The sequence below is a fragment of the Camelus bactrianus genome, chromosome 17 (assembly GCF_048773025.1).
Source record: "Camelus bactrianus isolate YW-2024 breed Bactrian camel chromosome 17, ASM4877302v1, whole genome shotgun sequence".
NCBI classification, from domain to species: Eukaryota; Metazoa; Chordata; class Mammalia; order Artiodactyla; family Camelidae; genus Camelus; species Camelus bactrianus.
In genome coordinates this window covers 3,750,095-3,773,529 of record NC_133555.1, presented here as the reverse complement: position 1 = coordinate 3,773,529, position 23,435 = coordinate 3,750,095, and the positions used below count along the sequence as shown (strand labels likewise).

Below are 23,435 nucleotides of genomic sequence, written 5' to 3'. Positions count from 1 at the left end.
TCTTTTCCGACCACTGAGATCACTGAAGCATGTGCTGAGACAAGGTGCCATAAGATCAGAGCTGCCTTGATTGGATGAGCTGCCATGTGGAGACAGCAGCCCTGAAGAGCTCCCTGGGTGTTAAGATCTTGTGTGCAAGAGATGCTCGTTGTGTATCTGTATGAAAACTATGATCTTACCTTACAAACAATTATCCTTAAACATTTCTGAGGTTCTATCAAGATGCCAATGGATTTACCTGAGTTGCCAGAGAAGTACTTCTCACTGGCTGCCTTAGCCTGGGTACATGTCTTGTTGGCTCCCAAAGTAAATCTCAACTGGCAATAGAGGATTAATTTTGCCACTTTCTCTCAATTTTTTTTCCTGCTGACTTTGTTTCTGTTTCTGATTTATACACAGTTGATAAGTTACTCCTCAGTGATGGCAGCACTGATTGCGAATCTAATTTTAACAGTTTGACCATTTGGTAGTCTCTGAGGAGGAGTGATATATATCTATTTTCAGTTGGGTGAGAAACCAAAAGGGAATTCAGTTTGTCAGACTTCTCTTTTTGCCCATTTGTCTATACTGAACTCAACTCAATTCAGAAAGTTGTACATATTATAAAGTAGAACAACTCTTTGAGATCTGAACTGGTGAGGTTTTGTGTTTTTGTGTTTACTTTTGACCCATGGCTGGAGCTGCAGAACTGAAACCACAGCTCTCTGTATGTCTGAGCCTGTAATTTAGAAAGACCCTGAATTCTTGTTGTATAAGTATGAAATGTTTTCCTATTTTTAGAAGACATTTAAAAAGATTATAATATCTCTTCTATATATAAAATATATAAACAACAAGGATTTACTGTACAGCACAGGGAACTATATTCAACTTCTTGTAATGACCTATAATGGAAAAGAATCTGAAAAAGAATATATATATATGTATGCATATGTGTATAACTGAATCACTTTGTTGTACACCTGAAACTAACACAATATTGTAAATCAAGTATATACAGTTCAATTTAAAAAAGTTACAAGCATAGCAAAGCAAAAAAAAATTAGATTATAACAGCTCTTAAATTAAGGGGTTCTTATTGGTTTTACAGAGCTAAGTAAGCATTTATATAACAAACATTCTTAATAGTTCAAGAAAACAAATTGAACAAATAATAATTCACATATGCCACATAGGAAAAAAATCTTTACAGAAACTAGTTCAGAAACATTAAAAAAAAATCCAAATTCATATAATTAAAAATTTTTTTAAGGTTGATTTTGCAAATCAAGACTAATTGTCAAAACAAAACAAAACAAAACCAAAGAATAAAAGACTAGTTTTGTCAGAGTTAAGTATAATATTGCACACATCTTAATTTATTTGGGTTTCTCTTCTCATATAGAAATTAATCTGAACTGCCTAAATTTATTCATACAGGTGTACTGATCAAATAAGCTACTATTATCCTCCCTATATAATGTCTGATATTTAGAAAATTGAAAATTTGTGTTCATCTAAATTAAATCATAATGCTGACAATATTTTTCTATCAACAGCAATTATGTGTCAGCTCCTTGGACTAATGTTAAATGGAGCTAATTAATAAATAATTCTTGGACACCCAGATATATTTCTAAGTCAAACAGAATACTAAATGTTGATTATTAAGCATAATTTGAAGTTGATACACATCTGCTTATCTGTATATGCTATTAGAGTGGCTGTATCTTTGGGTCATGTTATAATCAGGTTCATTTTGCCACTTTAAGAAGGTGTAAAAGACACATGTGGGCTGTAGAAAGTATGTTATGTGTTTTCAGGAGCTTTATGGTCTACCAGAACGATAGATAGTTCTTACTATCCACTCCCTCCACCTAGTTTTCTCTCTGAAATATGTCATAATTGATGTAGGAGGTTCGAATCCCTATGCTAGGAATAACAGTGACAGAGAAACACAAGGTGTAAAGTCCTTTTGCTTTTCAAGGAAAAAGAGCACTTTTGTCCTAAAGTAAAGTGGCAGTTTGTTCCAGATTTTGAAACTATCTTTGAGAGTCTCACAGAAAGGAATGTGCGAGGTTCTCTATAAACGATTGCTACTCCAAAGAACAGATTCTTGCATACATGTTGCTGAGCTGACATCACTTAGACAACTTTCAGACTTCACCAGTGGACTGGATCAGGATTTCCAGTCCAGAAGCAGATGTTTCACGAAGACAGACTGTTGACCCAAGTTCCATTTGAGCAAGAATTAACTACACAGGATTGAATGAACTGATGAAGGAAATTTTACAGTGGTTATTTGTTTAGATTATTGTGGTTATTTGTTGATGCTACTTAGTGTTCTTTTTTTGTGGCTACATGAGGAAGGACTTTTACTTTCTTCTTAAACTATTTCTAACCCACATTTTAGTAGACTCTGCTTTTGTGATCTGAAATAAAACATTAAGTGGTATCTGATTTTCACTGAATCCACAGCATTCAGAAACTGAGTTTTCCTTTACTTGTCATGGCAATATTGTTATTTGCACAGGATCAATGCTAGTATCTTATCTCCTTTTCATTAGGATATTGTATCCATACATACCAGGAATGTCATATTTGAGTATGACTCTCACTTAATTAGATACGTAAAACCACATTAAGTAACAATAGTTGACTTTATATACGGAGCCAATGCTTATAAAGAAGACCTCCCAGGAAAACTGACCTGATGCCTGATTCACAGGGTTCCTCGCTTACAGGTGTAAGGAGAGTCACTTACTTCCAGGCAAGCCTTAAACAAATGCTAGGCACTTAAAGATGAGATTAACTCACCCAAATTTATCAGCACTGCAGATGAAATCTAGTCAGAATTTCTTAGGTGTGGTTTTCTAACCTTGGGATAGTAAATAATACAGGTGTTTAACAGTCCAATCTAAGATTTCTTATGAAAACATCCATACAGAAGTTAATCCTACAGCCTTAATAATTGCTCAAAACTGCATCCTTCTGGATTTGCAAAGAAAATTCAAGGATGTCTGGATGATTAATTGGCACTCTTACTGTACCTATATAAATAATCAGATCAAACCTAATGAGACCAACCATTTTGTGATCAAGAAAAATCTTTGGAAATTATGATCACAGGAAGGATGAGAGACTGTTAGCAGAAATTGTGAAAGACTAAAATGGTGAAAAAAAAAATTATATGTCCTTTCAAGGGGATACCTGGTACTGTCTATTGGATCTTTTGGAGTTATCGGACTATATAAAGGTCTACAACTTTGTCTTTGGCCATATTATTCTGAAACTCTGTAGAGATGGAAATTACATTATGGGCAGTGCTGGTGATGAAATGCTAATGAATTTTGTCTGGTAGAGAATATAAATTTCCTTAAGTCCGATTCTCATTTGGACCAATTATAACATCTTACTGGTTGCTAATAATTGGTTAATTAGTGAGTTAAATAAAATCTTTGACACATGTTCATTCTATATGAGAGTTATAATTTTACCTTTAAAAAATAACACTGAACATTTGGATCCTTATCTTTTATTTCTTAAAGCATCTAATTAGAGATCAATTGTTCAGCTGGAGTTAGCAAGCTCCGGCCTTCTGCCTGTTTTAGTAAGGCTTTTACAAAAGAGCTAAGAACTATTTTTACATTTTAAAATAGCTGAGAAGAACAAAAAACCAAAGAATATATAACAGAGTGCGTATGTGACCCTCAAAGCCTAAAATACTTTTTATTTGGACCTATGGAAAAGAAAAAAAGTTTACTAATCTTTGCTTTAGAGCAGCGTTATAACATCTCAGCTGGTAAAGGTATTTTAATGAGTGATCAACCTGACAAAATAGAAGACACCAAGGATTAAGCTGGCATTTTAGCAGCAAAGTGAAGTTAGGACTCAGACTGAGAAAACAGGCTCCTTTACTAAACACCCCACAAAGATGTATCAGGGATATTTTACTGATAACATAAAAGGTCTCCTTTAAAAAAATGCAAAAATGTTTAAGTGTTTCTTTATAAAGAACTGTTTAATACTATTTTTCCATTGAGTATTTTTCAGACTTCTCAACACTGATTAGTTTACTGAGTATGCCCTTGGACAGCAACAAAGCTGAAAACTGCTTCATTAGAATCTAATTTATAAAATAATTTTAGACATTTCTATATAAATACAATAATCTGGACAATTACAAAACAAAAATAACAAAAAACCCTACTAAATTCAGAATTATATCTGACAAGAAAATATTTTTCCCCTCAGTTATATATGCGTATAATTGTAATTTATTGTGCTCAATACTGTTGAATATTAGGGTGATGTTGAAAATTTCATAAGGAAATAGATTTTATCCTTTCAAAATTCCTGCGGAAACGATGTCTTTTAAAAACTTCTTTGTGATAAAACACTTCAAACGTATCAAAGTAGAGAGGATAATGAATCCTGTGTACTCTTTACCCCGCTTCAATTATTAACTCATGGCCAGTACTTCCTTCCTCCTCTGCAATTATTTGGAAGCAAATCTCAGACAAAAGACGCTCTTTATTATAAAAACCAAGGCTAATTCCAGAGGCTTTTCTATATCATTAAAACCTATCTCCAGTCTACCCAGGCAATAGAAATAAAAGCAAAAATAAACAAATGGGACCTAATTAAACTTGTAAGCTTTTGCACAGCAAAGGAAATCATTAGCAAAACAAATAGACAACCTACAGAATGGGAGAAAATATTTGCAAAAGGTGAGACCGACAAGGGCTTCATTTCTAGAATATATAAACAGCTCATATAACTTAATAAGGAAAAAACAAACAACCCAATCCAAAAATGGGCAGAAGACCTAAATAAGCAATTCTCCAATGAATAGTCAATAGGCACATGGAAAAATGCTCAATATCACTAATTATCAGAGAAATGCAAGTCAAAATTACAATGAGGTATCATCTCAACAGTAGTCAGAATGGCCATCATTCAAAAGTCCACAAACAATAAATGCTGCAGAGGGTGTGGAGAAAAGGGAACCCTCCCACACTGCTGGTGGGAATGTAGTTCGGTGCAGCCATTATGGAAAACAGTATGGAGACTCCTCAAAAGACTAAAAATAGACTTACTGTATGATCCAGCAATCCCACTCCTGGACATATATCTGGAAGGAACCTTAACTCAAAGAGATACATGCACCCCAATGTTCACAGCAGCACTATTTACAATAGCCAAGACATGGAAACAACCTAAATGTTCATTGATAGATGACTGCATAAAGAAGTTGTGCTATATTTAAAGAAGTTGCGGTATACACTGGAATACTACTCAGCCATAAAAAAGAATAAAACAATGCCATTTGCAGCAACATGGATGGACCTGGAGATTGTCATTCTAAGTGAAGTAAGCTAGAAAGGGTAAGAAAAATACCATATGATATCCCTTATATGTGGAATCTTAAAAAAAAAAAAAAAGGACAAAGAACTTATTTACAAAACAGAAACAGACTCACAGACATAAAAAACAAACTTATGGTTATGGGGTGGGGGAAGGGACTGGGAGGGGATAAATTGGGAGTTCAAGATTTACATTTTATATGTAACTAATACATATAAAATAGATAAACAACTAGTTCATACTGTATAGCACAGGGAACTATATTCGATATCTTGTAGTAACTTATGGTGAAGAATATGAAAACGAATGTATGTATGTTCATATATGACAAGCACTGTGCTGTACACCAGAAACTGACACAACATTGTAAACTGACTATACTCCAATTAAAAAAAAAAAAATATATATATATATATATATACATATACCAAAAAAATCCTATCTCAACTGTGAAACCTCATGAATACTACCTTATTTTCTGGATAAAACACCTACATTCTCCTCTTTCACCCTTTAATCTATTTTAATATTCATGAAGGATCCACTGGGGAAGAATGTCCAAAGACCAAGGGAAGGAACCTGTTCTGTTCTTATGGACTGATCTTGAAGTTGATGCCTGTGACTGACTAGATAAGTTTTTCCCAAAGTGGTAAAAGATGGGAAAAGCAAAGCTGAGTCGAGGAAGAAAGGAGATAAATTTAATAAATCAATTACTATCTGTGGTTGTAGACAACAGAGATCAGATTTGCAAGGAGGCACTAAAGTTAAAACCTGAAGCATCAGCTGGCTATGCATTCCTCAAGGAGTCTCTTCTCTAGTCCTTCTCCACCGGGCAACCATTCAGCTAAAAAGCCCCTAACTGTATTAACCTCCCACTGGGATTCAGTAAGAGGTAGGTTTTGTTTGACTTCAGTGGCTTTTTTATGCAAAAGCAAACACCCATAACCAGCCAGTGGGCGGGGGAGCAGAAAAATGACAAAGCAAGGAACTGGAAAAGGGTTTAAAATCTTTTGAGATTAGCATGGTCATATGAACCTCTAAATAAAGCAAGTACTTTACTGCTTAGACTCAATTAATTCAGAAAGGAGAGCAACAGAAGTTTTTGCTTAGTGCCTAATTCGGAATTATGAGGTTTTAGGGAGGAAGAACATAGGCACTGACCTTCTTTAGAAACTAGCTAAGTTACCCATCTTGCTATACGAGACACAACTGAGGAAGTACAGTGAGCAGTGAAGGTGGCTTATTTAGGCTCTGCCTACCTCAGAGGAATCACATACCACAATGTCATCTGCCACCTCAGGGGCTCAAAGGTGTGTGGCAAGCTGTTTCACAACTGTGAAGTACCATAAAGCCCTGACAAGAATACCATTCTCCACCAAAGGAAGGGACAGGCAACCCCCAAATACCTCCTGTAAAGCAAGTGCAGAACCATACAAAAATTATTTCATAAAATGAAACAGCATACTAAAATAATATTTGTGATGTCATGAGAAATGGCACAGAACAGTGGTCTACAACCTGAGGTGCACAAAAGGGTCAAGCTGTTCTCAGGAGTTCCAAAGGCCCAGTGCAAAGTGTACATTCACCCGTAATAAAGTTGTACAGGAAGATTAAAATGACAAATATTTAATTTTCTCTAGAATTTTAAGTACTCCTGGTGATATCACTGTCCTGTGCTGTTCAGAAATGCTGGCTAGCTCTTAGTACCCAATTACTATTTTTAAGAAAAAATAATATATGCTGTTTGTAAACAAATATTTTCAAAATAGCAGGCTTATGAGGGAAAAAAAGCACACAGTTTTTGGTGAAACCAGGTTGATTTGTTTTATTTTCTAAGTGAGGTCACATCTTGTTTAAAAAAATTTTTTTTCTTTATTGTAGTAATATACACAAAACATAAAATTTACCATTTCAACCACTTTAAAGTGTATAATCGGTGATATTAAGAACATTCACAATGTGGTGGAACGATTGCCACTCTCTATTTCCAGAAATTTTTCATTATCCGAAACTGAAACTCTGTACCCATTAAGCAAGAATTCTCCATCTCCTCCTAACCCCAGCTCACACCTTCAATGTCAAAAAAAAAAAAAAAAAAAGAGAGAGACAAAATAAAGCAAGTCAGAAATGTCAAAAGTTTAAGGTAAATCATGAGGATATGTGCAAGTATATTCTACGTCAAGGTAATATACAGGTATTGCTATCTCGGTTTAGAAAAATGCTACTCACCACCTCTACTAAGAGCTATTTTCTTGCTATGCTCCATGAATGTCAGAGCTACATAAGCCATTTTTTGAAAATCCTTACTTACTATCAATTTTATACCTTTCAATCCCAGGTGAAGAAAAGACCATATTGGGACTCTAAGAAATAGAAAATAAACACATTTTTCACATTCTCAGAAAATACAAAAATTGCTAAAAAGGCAAGAAAATGGCATTCACGGCATTTCAAGGCCTTCTGAGAAGAACAAGGATTTCTCTCTATTTATTTTTTCCAAAACTTTACTAGCCATAGACGGCTTAGGTAGTGGAAAGATGAAATTATTTCATCTTTTAATAACCTGGCTTCCTTGTTCCTTCCTATTTAAGTTCCTACTAAACTGCATAGAGCCTTAGTAGTCCCTAATATCTGGTTTTAAATATTCTTTAACAATAGCCATATGACTCAAAATAGAGATACAACCAAGACAGAGTGGGAAGTAAAGGTGAAGAAAGATATATTAACTGGCTACTTATTGGAATGTAACTCTTTCCAAATTTCTTAAAGTTTGTTATAAAGAACAATTAAAGAGCCAATTTCTCATTCCTTTACTCTTTCTCTTGAGATACCATCACATTATAGTATTGTGTTGTTTCATATCATTAAGCTTAGACAACAGGCTTTATTGGATTAGCAAGATGGGGCCAGAAGGTTGCTGGTCTGCAAAAGAGATGCAACTGAGTCCTTGCTTTGCCACCCATCAGTTTTGGGACTTGTGTGACTTATGGAGCTTAAAATGAATCAATGTTTAGTACATAAGAAACAGGACTAGAGCTTGCAGGCTTCGGGTTAGAGATGAAAGACTAGAGAAAGCATAAATAGGATAGTTGAAGAGATGAACTGTCAAAGGAGAACACAAAGATAGCAAGGATACTATTTAGCTATTAACAACAGGACATATACTTAGTAAATATTATATTTATTAAATGGAGGAATAAATGAGTGAGTGAATCTTTGGGATGAGTTAAAGTTTAGGACAAAAGACAAAAATTTTACTCTGTGGCAGATTAGATAATCTCAGAGTTAATATTCACCTGCCTCCCATTTCTTCCCGAGACATTATGCCTTAATGCATTTTGCCCTCTACTTTGGTAGTTTCAACCTGAGAGGTCAAAAGCTTGAAAAAAAGAGGTGAAAGACTAGAGATATTCTTACTGATAAACATGATAAGGACTGGAGTAAAGTGGCGGCAGAGGAGATGTAAAAGAAATGCTTAGTGATTCTTCCAAAGAAGGAACCATTAGGATTTGTTGACTACACACTGGAGATGAAAAGGAAAGAATGAGTAAGAGATGAAGCCAAAGTTTTCAGCCTAAGAAAATGATGGTGCAATAGAGAAGGTAAAAAAGGGGTTAGTTTTAGGAAAGAAAATTGTGCATTCAAATTTAGACGTTTTGAACTGCAAGAAGGAAAAGACAGTAATTTAGAAATGGTTAGAAAGAAAGTGCAACTGGAATTCTGATCCAAAGAAAAGGATCTCCCAGGGATATTTTTATCAACTAATGTCAATATTTAACATAAGATGACAGATACAAAGCCAAATAGTCACATGTTCTTTGGCACAACTGTGTTTACATCAAATGGGAACAATATGTATAAGTGAACAAGTCTGCTGAGGTCAAAACAACTAACTTTTCTGTGTTCCAAGCTGACACGGGGCTTACAGTAATCAAAATGGCTGACTAAGAATCTGCACTGTTCTTGAAAAACAGCAAAAGTACAAGTTCACTGTCAAAGTTGAAGCTAGGAAAGAGCTCACTCCTAGAGCTTCAGTGAACTGGATCAACATATGTATACCAAATGTATACACAGCAGTAGCACATTTATGATTATAATTATAAAGGGGAAAAGGAAGAAGACAAGGAAGGTAACAGGACACCTTCTAATGGGGTCAATAATATGTTCTAATATAGAAAGTAGAGAGATCTAATGTCCTTTCAGATCCTAATTTAGACATCAACGTTCCCTCGGAAAAAAAAATGTAGCTGTAAAAGAGAGAATGGCACCAAGTAAGTGTTGTGCCAAGGGCTTCAGGGTGCTAACAGCATAACACTACCCCTAACACCTGTGCACCTGGGGTTCTCACTTTCTAGTGAGGAAAGAAAAGGAGAAAAGGGAAGGGCAGAGGGAGATGGGATATGCTTGGGGACTTGCTCCCAACCAGCGTTACTCCTGACATTTTGGCCGTTTGTTACGGCATCGAAGAGTTCTGTTCACTAATGACAGCATCACTCCCCTCCCCAAGTCTTTGTGACAACCAAAATATCCTCTCACATTTCCAAAAGCCGGTGTGGGCAAGGAGGTGGAGGGGTGGAGGTGAGGTAAGAGTTGATAAGTTTCTCCCAACATCTGAATTTTACAATTCAAGAATTTTCACAAAATATGATTCATTCTTTAAGTATCTATAAGCCTTTGATTTTGATTTCACTTGTAATAGATCTAGTAATAGATACCATCATGTTCACTGGCTTAATTTCTTTAGGCTCTACCTATTTGAAATACCTAAAAAACCAAACCAAACAAAACCCCCCAAACAAACAAACAAAAACCACCTGATATAACAATAAAATGACTTGTTCCAAAGAAGAGAGAGGAAACCCTGTTCTGAGGTTTCTGTATTCCATTGGACTATATACAGGCTTACTATAGTATCTGAATGGGTAAATTAGGACATGTGATCACTAAACTCTGTAATTTCATTGTGGTAACAGCAAAATAAGGACTTACAGCCACAGGTCAACAATCTGTGGTCCCAGTGAAACTACTCACAAAATAAGGCTCCCTAAAAGTTATATAAGACCAATTCATTTATAATTACATAAAAGAGGGAGGATACATACAGCGGGCCCTATATTCACTTCTGGTTCTCCAGGACCAGGCAGACAATGTAGGGTTAATAAATGTCTGTTGAATGAATCCATAAAAAATAAAAACACAAATTAGATCACTTTAAGTATATGCTTATGCTATTTACATCTATAGCTAGTTGTGGCTGGTTTCTGATTGGAATCATTCTTTTTTTTTAGTATTCAATGATTGGTTACAGAGCCACTTCTGATTGCTAGACAGTGTTTGCTTATGAATTAATTTTAATCCTCTAAGGATTGAATGAGTTTCTGATATTCTAAAACCACACAAAAAGCAGAGTTAGAAAAAAATTTTTTTTCCACAAAATTCCAAACTAGAGTTGTAAGAAACCTTAAAAGATAATCTACCCTACGATTAAGTAAAATTTATTGGAAATGTTTGGGGGAAAATCATTTGCAATTAAAATTAGGAGACAAATTTCTCATATAAGACTAAGAAGCAATAAATACGGAAGACCTTTTTTCAAGCCATTATTTAGAAAATCAATATGAAACTGTCCCTAGTTTGTTCTTGACTTTGGCAGTCACTCAGGAAAAAAAACATTTTCCATCTTCCCATGAATGTTTTGACAAAATTATTTTCATCTCCTTATGATTTAACAAATTATTTTTCAAAACATTTTAAAGTTAAAATTGAGATGACTACTAAGGCTTTAGAGAGTATTAGAGAATTTGTAGACCACAAATCTAGGGAGCTGGGAAGGAAAAGTCCTAATTAAAATTCCTAATAACTTAGTGCTTTGTCTTCCACATTAAAGAGAAAAGTTTAATAAGACAAATTTGCCCACGATTAATTGACAACAAATGTTCTTTTAGTGGCTATTTGTAAACAAAACTGAAATGGGGATATTGTTAAGTATCTTCTTTATTCTTTTCAACAACTAGGAACTCTGTTTTTTCTCAGGGTGTTTTATGTTGTAATTACATTAACAACAATGTTTCTGGTATAACATCCAAATATTAAGGTAATATTAATAATGCTTCCTTTCTAGAATTTTAATTTCAAAGAATGACTAAAACAACCTAATTCCTAAAATGTATTGCAATGTAACAAGAGCTTTGTCTGATTTAGGTTAATTAAGATCCCCCTAAGCAAACACTTTCCTTTTGGTACAGTATCTAAATCACTTTAAGAGTTAAGAGATTTGCTAGAGAACCTAGTCAAAGCATCTAATTTAGTTCTTATGTTTTCTCTTTAACTGAAAATGGTGTTCAGAAGAGCTGACCTTTCCATACATCACATAAATGTGGTACAGCTGAATCATATAATGTGGTGACTATTGCTTCATATTTGAAAATACCATTAGATTCCAAATCCACAGCTCAAAATTTTAATTATTCTTTTCAGCTGCTTGACATCTTCAACTCTTATCAAGCATGGCAATGTCTTTAGCCAAAGAATTAAAGAGGCTGAACAGGACAGGAAGTTATCTTGCAAACCATCAGAGACCATGTTGCAGGCTGAAACCCAAGTTAGTACTCTTCCCACTCATTCATTCACTTATTCACAGTTGTGAATAGTTATAGTCCCCCTCCCAAAGATACGAAAAACTTTGTTAAACGCACTGCTAAAATCCCTATAGCCTATCTCTTAAAAATACCTCTCATCTACTAGTGTAGTAAATCTTAAAAAAAAGAAATGAATTTAGTCTGGGATAATTTAAATTTAGAAAATCTGTTTAATACCTTAGTAACTAGGGCTTCTTTTATAAAGTACTTATTTATTTATTCTTAACCACTGGTCTTTAATAGTAACAGTTTAGTGCTAAGGAGACTGAAAATTTGTCTATTTTTCAAAGAATTAACAGCATGTAGAAAATACCTGTCCATACCTAATTTAAACATTAATAAAAAACAGAACTGAAGCATTACAGTTTTACCTTAAGACTCACAGTGTTTTAGAAACTTTAGATCATCAAGCAAATGTTTTAAGTACACATATGCACTATATGGTTACAATCATTTCACTGTACATTTTAAAAATTAATTTTAAATTCCAATTTATTAATTGGTAGGCCACAGAGATTAATCTCATGTAAATTATGATTTGATACTCGCAAGGCAGATTTTGTTTTGGCAATATTCAAATTAAAGATTTACATATAGAATGATATTTATTATATTTAAAAATATTATATTGGACTTTAAAATGGCTATTTTTAGATATATTTTATTTTTTTAATTTTTTTATTAACGTTTAGTTGATTTACAATGTTAGTTTCAGGTGTACAGCAAAGCAGTTAAACATAAAAATACATATATATTTTCTTTTCAGATTCTTTTCCATTATATGTTATTATAAGAAATTGAATATAGCTCCCTGTGCTATACAGAAGGTCCTTGTTATTTATCTATTTTATATATAGTAACGTGTATCTGTTAATCTCAAACTCCTAATTTATCTCTCCCCTGCCCTTTCCCCTTTAGTAACCATAGTTTTTTTCCTATGTCCATGAGTTTGCTTTTGGTTTGTAAATAGAATTTGTATCATAAAATGGCTACTTAAAGGAATTTTAGAATGAATGCTTTTGAAAGTAAATAATCATGCTACTCAAAGTTAAAAGCTTTGTCTAAATGCAGATTTTCCTAAATACTAGTAGTTCTAGCTTAAGTATGGTAAAATCCCTCACGCACCGTCTGTAAGTAGTTCATAATTAAAGAATAATAATCAGTTAAAAATTGCTTTTTAAATCTAATAACTGACTAGAAACAGAACATATGCTAAGTTTGACTCCTCTGTCTCTGTCCACTTCTGAGAGTCAAAGGGAAATGTATTATTTTATTTTTAAAACCAATCTATACATGTCTATACATGTATGTTCTGAGAACTCCTAAAATCTAAAGAACTTGAGAGGTATCTTGTGAAACAGCCTTATTTTACAGATGAAGAATAAAAGCTCTGGCATATTAACTGAATTCCCCAAGGTCCTATCTAATTGTGGTAGGGCTGGGGCTGTGAACCAGGTCTCCTGAGCCTCAGTCTCTGGTTAATATTGTTCTCCTTTTTAGAGACAACTGAGGCTGTGGCGACAATGCAGTGTAGAACCCTTGCCTCCAAGGTGAAAATGTTCACTGATCAGTCAACACCACAACCATCTGGTCAGTGAGAACCAGTAAGATTTCTGCCTTACTCGAACCTTGCTTTCATGCCCCCAAAGAAGTAATTAATTGAGTGCAGTTCTTTAGATCTTGCTCATTTTTTTGCGGTATGAACAGCTGCCACCTGGATGTTCTGCACTTGGCTGCACTATTGCTCCTTAACCAGCTACAAAACTCACAGGTAATTTGCATATAATTAACTCAGCGGATAATAACAGTCAAATGATGCAAGCAATTTGTGATAGCTGATACTGGGGAAATGTAAGATAAACAAAAATTTGATTGTTTTATATAATAACCTGTATTTGATAAAACATGTATGTATGTTAAATATAAATGCAATGATGCACAATGGAAAAGCAGCATTAGTTTAGGAAGAACTATGTAATAAAAGTTCCGTCTTCCTCTGCTGCTCCTTCAAATTTTGTAACCTGGCTGGCAATTCTGTTCTTCAAAATGAAAACAGAGCTTTTAGAAGTTAAATGAATTATCCGAATATAGAAAACAAACTAGTGGTTACCAGTAAGGAGAGGGAAGGGGGGAGGGGCACCTGGGAAGAGGAGATTAAAAGGTATAAACTACTATATAAAATAAAGAAGGCACAACTATATATATCGCACAGCACAGGGAATATGGCAATATTTTATAGTAACTATAAATGGAGTATAACCTTTAAAAGTTGTGGAAAACTGTGTTGTATACCTGAAACTTGTAATACTGTAAATCAACTATACCTCAATATTAAAAAAAAAGAATTATCTGAAGGCAAAGAATTATGGTAAACTTCCTCTAGACTACCCACTCCCCCACTTCTTTCTCACATACTAATCCATGTAGTCTTTACTTCAAGATTAGTTTTCTTATTAACAGCTCCTACTGTAGTCCATTCTGTTTCTAATAGCTCTTTTGTGAGAATTATTTTGGAGTATTAGATCTTCCACTCTGAATACCTCATCTCTAGTGACAGCCATTAACAGAATAAATGAAAAGCCTTTAATTTATCTCTAGGAAACTTTAAAAAAGATCCAGTTCCCTAATAAGGAAGAAGGCTGCACCATCTTTGGTGCAGCAGGGGATGCCAAAGATATTTGACGTTGTTGAACTTCAACTGGGCATCAAAACATAGTCTTCTCATTTTAAAATTATAAATAATACTATTATATATATGTATCTTAGTGAACTTCTGTGGGTATATTAATAATGTAGATTCCTAGCAGTGTATTAGAGAGTACATATGTTTTATACTTTGATAGAAATTACCAAGTTAGCTGCCCTCCAGAAAGATTATAGCAATTTGCACTACTACCCACAGTGCAGGCGAATGACTGTGTCAGGTCTAGGCATCAAATTTTTGTATTTTAATTAATCTTGTAAGTGAGTGTAAGATCTCATTTTAATTGTCAAGTGCATTCCTTTTTTCTTGTATATATATTTTTATTGAAGTATAGTCAGTTTACAATGTTGTGTCAGTTTCTGGTGAATTGCATTCCTTTAATTATGTGTAAACTTGACCAACATTTGATACATAATTTGACCATACAAATTCCTTTTTCTGTGAGCTCCTCTGGAACCCCTTAAGAATCCCTTTCTGAACTCGCAATCAGGGCACAATTAAAACGTACTCAGATTTTTCAAATGTATGAGGAACCGCTAAAAAACCCCCAAAAAACCCCAACTTGAATTACACTTCTACACTCTCCAGAAATGCTTCTGTATAAACTTTTCCTCACGAAGTTCCACTAAACATAAAATATTTTCTTCCACTCAAGTATCAATCTAAACAGTGTGAATTCACTACTTATCCTCAGACTTCAAACAACTATACTTTTCACTAAGAGCAAATAAGATTTAAAGGATATCTTCTAACTATATTTTCTGGGCTTATATATCTCAACTTTCCCCATTTTATTCGCCTGAAAGAGAATTCTGGATTGTTCCCAAACTTTTAAAAAATCACAGACAGGCTCCTAAATATATCTAACTAGTGGAGGAATCCCCGTAGTTTAGGTACTGAAGTGGCACATGGAGTTCACACATACACACACACCCTGCCCCTCCCTCACCATCCCCCACTGCCTCTTACATATGGGGGTTAGGTTAGGACTATAAACCTGAAGATGACAATTATGGTGACAGAGAAAGGAGCACCTCTGAGGTTGTCTTTTCTGTATTTGGATCTCCTTAGACTATTTATTGAGAAGAAAAGTTTTCCTTCCTACCTCCAACCCTGCCCCTATTCTACCTTACAACACACACACTCACTCTTGCTCCTGTCCATGCTCAAGGTGAAATGTGTATGCATTTAAATCCAAGTGAGCCTATCTTTAAGTTTAAATAATCAAATCAGCAATATACCTTATTCTCCAGCTGAAAGTAATCTCCCTTCTCTGAACTTTTAAACTGTATACTTTTCATTATATACTACCTTCTTATTTTCAGTTATTTTTAAAAGTTTCTATATTTTCTAATAGAGAGTACAAGTCTTAAGTGAGAGCTTGTTTTCTATATATCTGTGAACTCCTTACAGGGCCCACCAAAATACTTTATACTGAGTGACTAGTCACTGTTTCATTCTCATATTAAATGAGTTCATACTGTAAAGTTCTTTGAATAGTGCCTGCACATGCAAGTGCTGCTGAAGTTTATTAAATATTATAAAAGAAGAAACATTCATTTTTCCCTCCCTAATGAATTCTTATCAGCATGATTTTTTTCACATCTCCCACTTTAAAGAAATTTGTTTTTGACCCCATTTCCTCCACCAGTTACTCCCTACTTCCCTGTTCCTTATTGCAGTAAAACTCATAAAAATGGTCTAAAAGTCACTGTCTCTAAATTCTTCTCTTCCCATTCTTAAAGCCACTCAACTGGCTTTTATTCCATCATTCTACCAAAAAGCTTTTGTCAAGGTAACCAATCACCTCCATGTTACTAAATCCAAAGATCTAGTCCGCATCTGACACTTGACCTATAGGCAGCATCTGACACAGCCGATGTTTCTCTTGTCCCACAGAGAATTTCCAAAGTTGGCTTCCAGTATATCGTACTCTCAATTCTCACCCTGCACCAGCTCCTCTTCCAGTTCTCAAACTAGAGTGCTCAGGGCTCAGTCCTTTCCCCTCTTCTCTTTTTTAGACTCATTCTCCCTGCTGATGACTTCACCTAGTCTCATGACTTTAAATACCATCTAACTGTGATACTTCCTTAAATATTATTTTCAGCCTATACCTCTCCTAAATTCCACCCTCATACAGCCGATTGTTTATTTTTGATATTCTCACTTGGATGTCTAACAGAAATCTCAAACTGAACTCTTGCTCATTCCCACAAAATCTGCCCCACCAGCAGACTTTTGATCTCAGTTAATGACAAATCATTCTTCCAGCTGTTCAAGATAAAAACCCTATTGTCATCAATTTCTCTCTTTCAGCCAATCCATCAGAAAATTCTGTTGACTCTACATTCAAAACACATACAAAGTCTAACCACCTCTCATTCTCTTCACTTCTACTACTTTAGTCTGAGTCACGATCACATCTTGTCCGGATTACTATGATGGCCTCCTCACTGGTCTCCCTTGCCGCCATATAATCTATTCTCAATACTACAGACAGAATGATCCTTTAAAAACCGAAGTCAAATCATATTACTTCCTTACTTAAATTTTTCTATGTATTCCCTTTACACTCAAAGAGAAAGCCAGTCCTTAAAAAACGGCCTTTGGGGGCATGCCTGATCTGGCCCTCTGTGTGGCAGATTAAGAACAGAAATTCATCCAACCTAGTATGCCCTTCCCTTTATAATTTGACTTTCCCATTCCTCTCATCAGGAAATGGAATCTATTTCTCCATCCTGTGAAACAAGGCTTGGCCATGGACGTGCTTTGGCCAAGCGAAGCATTACCAAATGTCACACAAGAGGAGACTTGAGAAGTGCGCCTTGGGGTTTGCTTTCTCTTGCAACACTGACACCTCAAGCAGGCTTTACATCTCAGTCGATGACAGCTCCATCCTTATAGCTGTTCAGGCTAAAAGCCCTGTACCACATGGAGAGAGGCTCAGTTGACAACCAGTACCAATCTTCTTAGGCCATCCAGACTCACCTGAGCCACCCAACAACGACAGTGACCCCCAGGCAAGACCAGCACAAGACCCACCCGACTGAGCCCAGCCCAAATAGCTGACTCAAAGAACTGTAAGCAAATAAAATAGTTGTTTAAAGTCACTAAATTTGGGGGTAGTTTGTTAAACAGCAAAAGACACTCCATTACACTTCGACACCTCAATTCCTACCATTTCTCCTCCCTTATTCCTCTAGTCACACCAACCTCTTTCCTATTCCCCATATACATCAAGAACACTCCTGCCCTCCTTCTGGCTGTACCTCTGTTGGGAGTGCTCATTCCTCAGACAGGTGTATGGCTAACCTGCTCACTTCTTTTAAGCCCTTCCTCAAATGTCTCTTTTAAAATGAGGCTTACACTTCCTATCCTATTAACAACGGCAGTCTACCCCCAGCACTTCCAATCTCCCCTGCTTACTCAGTATTATTATTTTTATAGCCGGTACCTTTCTAACACAGTTAGGTTACTTATTAGGCTTATTACTTGTTGTCACCTTCCCCAACTAGAATGTGAGCTGCATGAGGGCAAAGAATCCATCTCAACTCCCAAACTCAGATACATAGCAGACTCTCAACAACTGTTTGCTCAATGAACAAATGATTGGTCTACACCATCCTCTGTTCCAGACAGGATGTACTGGAGCTCTAGGATTTAATAATTTCTGGCATGAATCAAAATAATCAATGACAAATGTTTTCAAGGATTGTCAGAGTTCTTGATTCCTCCCCCTTACAGCAGTCTTAAGGGATATAATACATTCTCGTGAACTCACTAATTTTGAAGGGGAAAAGGAAGGGATTTTGAACGCTGGGAGTAGGGAAACACTGCAACATGAAACAGTCTCCTGCTGCTGTCATACTGTGTACTTCTGAACCACCATTCAAATCACTATTCTAGTTATTTCTTTCAAATGGAACTCAATTAAAAAGAAACACAACAATTACAAAACAATGTGGGCAGACCTTTGCATTGTTCCTATTCTGTGGCACACTGAGTCCAATGGAATGATGAGATTCAGGTCAAACAGCAGTTTGAGGATTTAGATGCAAAGGGAGTTTTGTTTTGCCTTTCAAAAGTTCACCATTTAATAAAGTGACAGCCCAATATAAGTAACAGTTGTTTAAATTACAACCAAATGATTACACACGAAAGTTTTAAATTATCACTATCAATTCTGGGCATTCCTACAGAAAAGTAAGGCAATGTCAACACTGTCATGAAATTGGTTGGAAAGTTTCCATTACATACATGACTTTTACATAAACATACAGATGTATGATGTTGCAAGGTTATTAAGAAAGGAAAAACGGAAATTATTCATCTTTCAAACAGGTCAACATCTGGGAATATTATCTTATGTATTAAACAACATATACAGAATGCATTCTACAGTGTCTCACTTCCTAAAACTCTCACTTCCCAGAGTCAGATAAATTTTCCCCTCTAGAGTTTTCTCCCTTCAAAATGTTTATTCTGTAGTTTTCGTAAACTGTATTGCAACTTCATGCAAGGAGGTTATGTATAAGCCCCTACCTCTATCAGTTTGATATATCCAGAGTCATATTAAGAATTTCAGAAGCTAGAGTACATCATTTTTGAATATTTTTATCACTGTTTGAATGAGAGTATTCTAGTTCACCAGAGTTGATGAATAGTTTGAGTAAGTGAGAGATAAACATAAGTAGGGAAACAAGGAAACAGTTTAATCTGCAATCACTTTACTCAGTTACTAAGTACGTATCTTTGGCAAACTTTCTCTATTCATGAATTAATGCAATAAATGGAGAAAATAAAATCTACTAATATGTTTCGATTATGTTTTATGTTCCCCTGTGCCCTTTGGACTGTCAAAAATGGAGAAAAAGCAGTTAACTTCTGTTTTCCTATCGGTCTCTACCCCATATACTCTTAGGGCTCTTCTATGAATTCTTTTCCTCTGACCAGCCTGTTCAACCTGGGCTAGCATTCTTAATAAAATGTAGATAAGTAAAGTGACCTTTTATAACCTCAGAACAAACAGAGATGTGCCAAGGTTTTAAAATCCAAGATACTGAACAAACAACAGAAAAAACAGAGCAGAGGCACAAATCTGTTAACAAAGCTGGCATTTAAATTATCAACCACAAGGAATAAGAGAGTAATTTGATATCAAACTTCAGAAAATGTTTGGATCTTAACCCCAATGGCTTCACAGGGAACAATAGTAACACACATTAGCTTTAGAATCAGGTAAAATTATAAAGAATCTGCTTCACTTTAGCATTTACCTCAAAGAAAATACCTACGTATTATTTATAAAACCAACCCGAAAAAAATCATGGTAAAACCAAGCCACAGGCCAAGTTTCCTATACATGACTATGGATGAATGTGAAAATGGTGGTTGTGTTGCATAAAGCTGGATCACCCTCCTATCCAGTTGTATCTCAGGGACTTGCTCTGCTGATCTGGAGACACGAACTTAGCACCATGGTATGTGCATACTGCTTTACAATACAGAAAACTGTGAAGTCTTTGGGAAAAATACAATGAAAACAAGTAGCTGAGTAATAAGAACCATTTTTAATGTGAGAAATATTTCAAATGGCTTTAATCCAAATTCTTATTTGTTATGCATGCCTGGCATCTTCAAATTTAACCCAAGCTTTTCCCAAGCTGCCACAGGCAAACGACACTCTTTTGTTCATTGAAGGAAACACTTATTTTTGGATGATCATTTAGCCTGAGAGAGGGAGGACGACATTCACTCTGCACTGAAGCAGTCCATCACACAGGAGAGTGGGGTCACTCCAGTATGATCTATCTGAGCATGCCCACAGGAACACTCTGTGCATTCTGCCTAAATAGTTATGGCTGAAATGAACAACTAGGAAACACATAATATGCTTCTCAATTATTGCAACCTCATACAAGTCAGTTCAAAAATAGCACATGCCTGTGGCTGAGATCTACTGCTGAAAAATGCTAAGTTTCAGCAGCTCAAAGCATTTCCTGTGTCTGTCTATTCAACCAGCCCCCACTTAAAGCTACAGAATTATAGGATTAAGAAAGAGATTTTAAAAAAAGACAGATACACACACATATACAACATACGGTTTCCGAGGAGAGTGAGGGTTCCATGCTTGTGAGGGAGGAGGAATATGCCGGGTAACCCTCAGGTTTCTCCCAGATTTGAACATGCTGTACTGTGGCATGAGGTCAGCAGAGACTGACTCCAGCCCCGCGAGGCTGCATTCTGCCCTGACAAAGCAGTATCGCTGTAATATGAAGCAAGAGGACCCAGGGCATGTTGGCCGCCGTACAGGGTGGCTGTTCTAGAAGGTAATGGCAATTCCAAAACAAGAGATCTGTGCTGTCACATGAGATAATCTTCAGCCCAGTTAAGCAATAAGCACCGAAAATACTTTGAATCTCAAACACAGGCGGCTCAAAATATTAGGAAGGAATTTTTCTTCTCACATCTATTTTGTGTCTGGAGGAAATGGACATGAAGTGGGAAATTTGAAGAACTACTCGTTATTTTGATTTGTATCACAAATAATACACTGATTCTAATCTAAGACAAGGCAGTCTTTTGGACACTGTGACCTAGCTGAGGAGCCCCAAACCTTCCCTGTGACTTTATAAGGGAGAAGGGAGAATATTCTGGAAAAATATTTTTGGTAATAGATATATGCCAGAAATGAAGATATGGTTAAAAAAAAATCCTCATTTCTCATATATACCCCAGAGGTAGATGCTGCTACAAACCTAATGCACACTATTGTCTCTTTTTAGGTCACCAATGATGTGTACAACTGTAGTGGTAGAAATTCTTCCCTGAAATAAGGGGAACACTGAAAAAAGGTCTTAAATAGGAAAAGGAGCCACAGCATGGAATTTCTGTCAAGAGAAAACAGGGCGATATAGATAATCCCTCACACTTTGTGGTCTACCTTACATTATGAAAGTTTTCTTCTAGACCAAAGGTGACCCAATCCTTTTAACATTCTCAGAAAGAGAAAACTATGGTGAAAAGAATGGATTATGTATTAGTGGTGGGGTTAGGTGTGACTACACAAGGGAGGCTTTTAGAGTGATGGAACTGCCCCCCGAGTCCTGACTGCTGGTGGTTGTGTGAATCTACGCATATTTTAAAATCCATGAAACTGTATACATGCCTAAAATTTTTGTGGTGTATGGGAAGAAACAAATAAAGGAAATAAAAGAAGGACTTTTCACTTACAAGATACATCAGCTTTAATTTTATAAGTATTAGGTCACTAATATTGGATTTTAAAAGGAGATATATATCTATATTATATATTATATATTTATATATATAAATTATATATATAATTTGATTATTTACTGATTCCCAAATTTCTGAGAGTATTTTGAGACGTATATTTGTACCCAAACACCTAAAAGATAATCTTACAATTTCTAATACAATTTTCCCATTATTTAAGAATCTTACTTAAACAAAGACATAACCTGACATCTTACTTTTCTTTACATCTAGGAAATAAAAATATCACCAAATAGAGGAAATAAAAATATCACCAAATAGAAAAATTACTGGGTAGTTTCAAAAAAGATAGTTTTAAAATATTGGATATACAATTTCCCATATTAATAAGTTTTGTTTGGTTATTTTATCGGGACCTCTGAGAAAATAATTTAGTACTCTGAACATGAATTTTTGTATTGAAATCTAGACAATCGAAGGAAATTTGATTCTTGTTTTAGGATACACAGAGAACAGTGCCAGAGAGGTTGTTGTTATCAATCAAAAAGGGATAATCATATTTTTGAATTCTGAGCTTCTTTCTTATGATCCTACACCTGGACAACAGAAGGTAAGTCTGTGAGGGCAGGAGGACACTCCTTTGGTATATGAGTGGTCCACTGCCAAAGCTCGGAGATATAAACTGATGTTTCTGATTTCCTTCTATGAACCAGAATAGGAACAGAAGGGGGCATGTGATAAATTACACAAGTCTGTTCAGGTAGATACAGCATTACACAGTCAGTAGTGCATAGGTATCAGCAGGAGACAGAAAGAGTCATCCCTCATCAAGAGAAGAAGCATATGAAATTTCCATACCTTTAAATTACTCTCTTCAAAATTGGAGATAAATTTTCTAAGTGGAGGGACCTTGTATCAATTTATTCAATAAGCATTATCATATGCCAGGCACTTAGGGATAAAAAAAAAAGAGTAAGATGAACCGGTCTTCTCTACTGACCTTAGAGATCACCTACATTTTCTAGACAACCACATCTCAACATCCTCTTCAGTTCCTTCTCATTCTTTATTCTGTATACCAGCACCAGCCTGGCACCTTTTATACTGCTTTGCTTTCTGTAATTTATATTTTGAAAACAAGAATTATAGTGACTCTACCGTTTTTTTCTAGTTACACATCTCCACCAGAAATTCTAGTATCTAGGGCCTCCTAGGGAAGTTAAGAAGCACTGTTCACATCAAACACCTCATTTTATAGTGTGAAACCCAAGGATGTGAAGGGAGAAGTGAAGGATGCAGCTGTGGCCATCTCAGACCTAGAATTCATGTTTCTCGATTCTTCACTTGTATTCTTTCCACTACACTGTTTGCCCTCTACTGTCTTTTTCCTACTTTATTCATTCATTCATTCATTCATTCGCTCATTCATGTTATAACAATCTGGTTTCTAACGTTTACCACCGTTCAAAAACAAAAGAACAAAGAAATGAATAAAACCCCCAAATACT

The 23,435-nt window shown here is 35.5% G+C and overlaps 1 protein-coding gene across 12 annotated transcripts in view; it reads right to left on the bottom strand.

The window, feature by feature from the left end:
- The window catches only part of TMCC1 (transmembrane and coiled-coil domain family 1), a 180,272-nt gene that overhangs the window by 37,112 nt on the left and 119,725 nt on the right, over positions 1-23,435 (bottom strand). The window contains exon 1 of one of the 12 annotated variants that reach the window (XM_010953095.3): positions 20,790-20,946. The exons of 10 other annotated variants lie outside the window; for them this stretch is intronic. In XM_010953095.3, coding sequence (XP_010951397.1) covers positions 20,790-20,816 — 27 coding nt within the window. In that variant the 5' untranslated portion in view covers positions 20,817-20,946. Of the gene's footprint in view, positions 1-20,774; positions 20,947-23,435 lie in introns of those variants that run through there. One more of the 12 variants, XM_074344286.1, reaches the window with a different exon arrangement.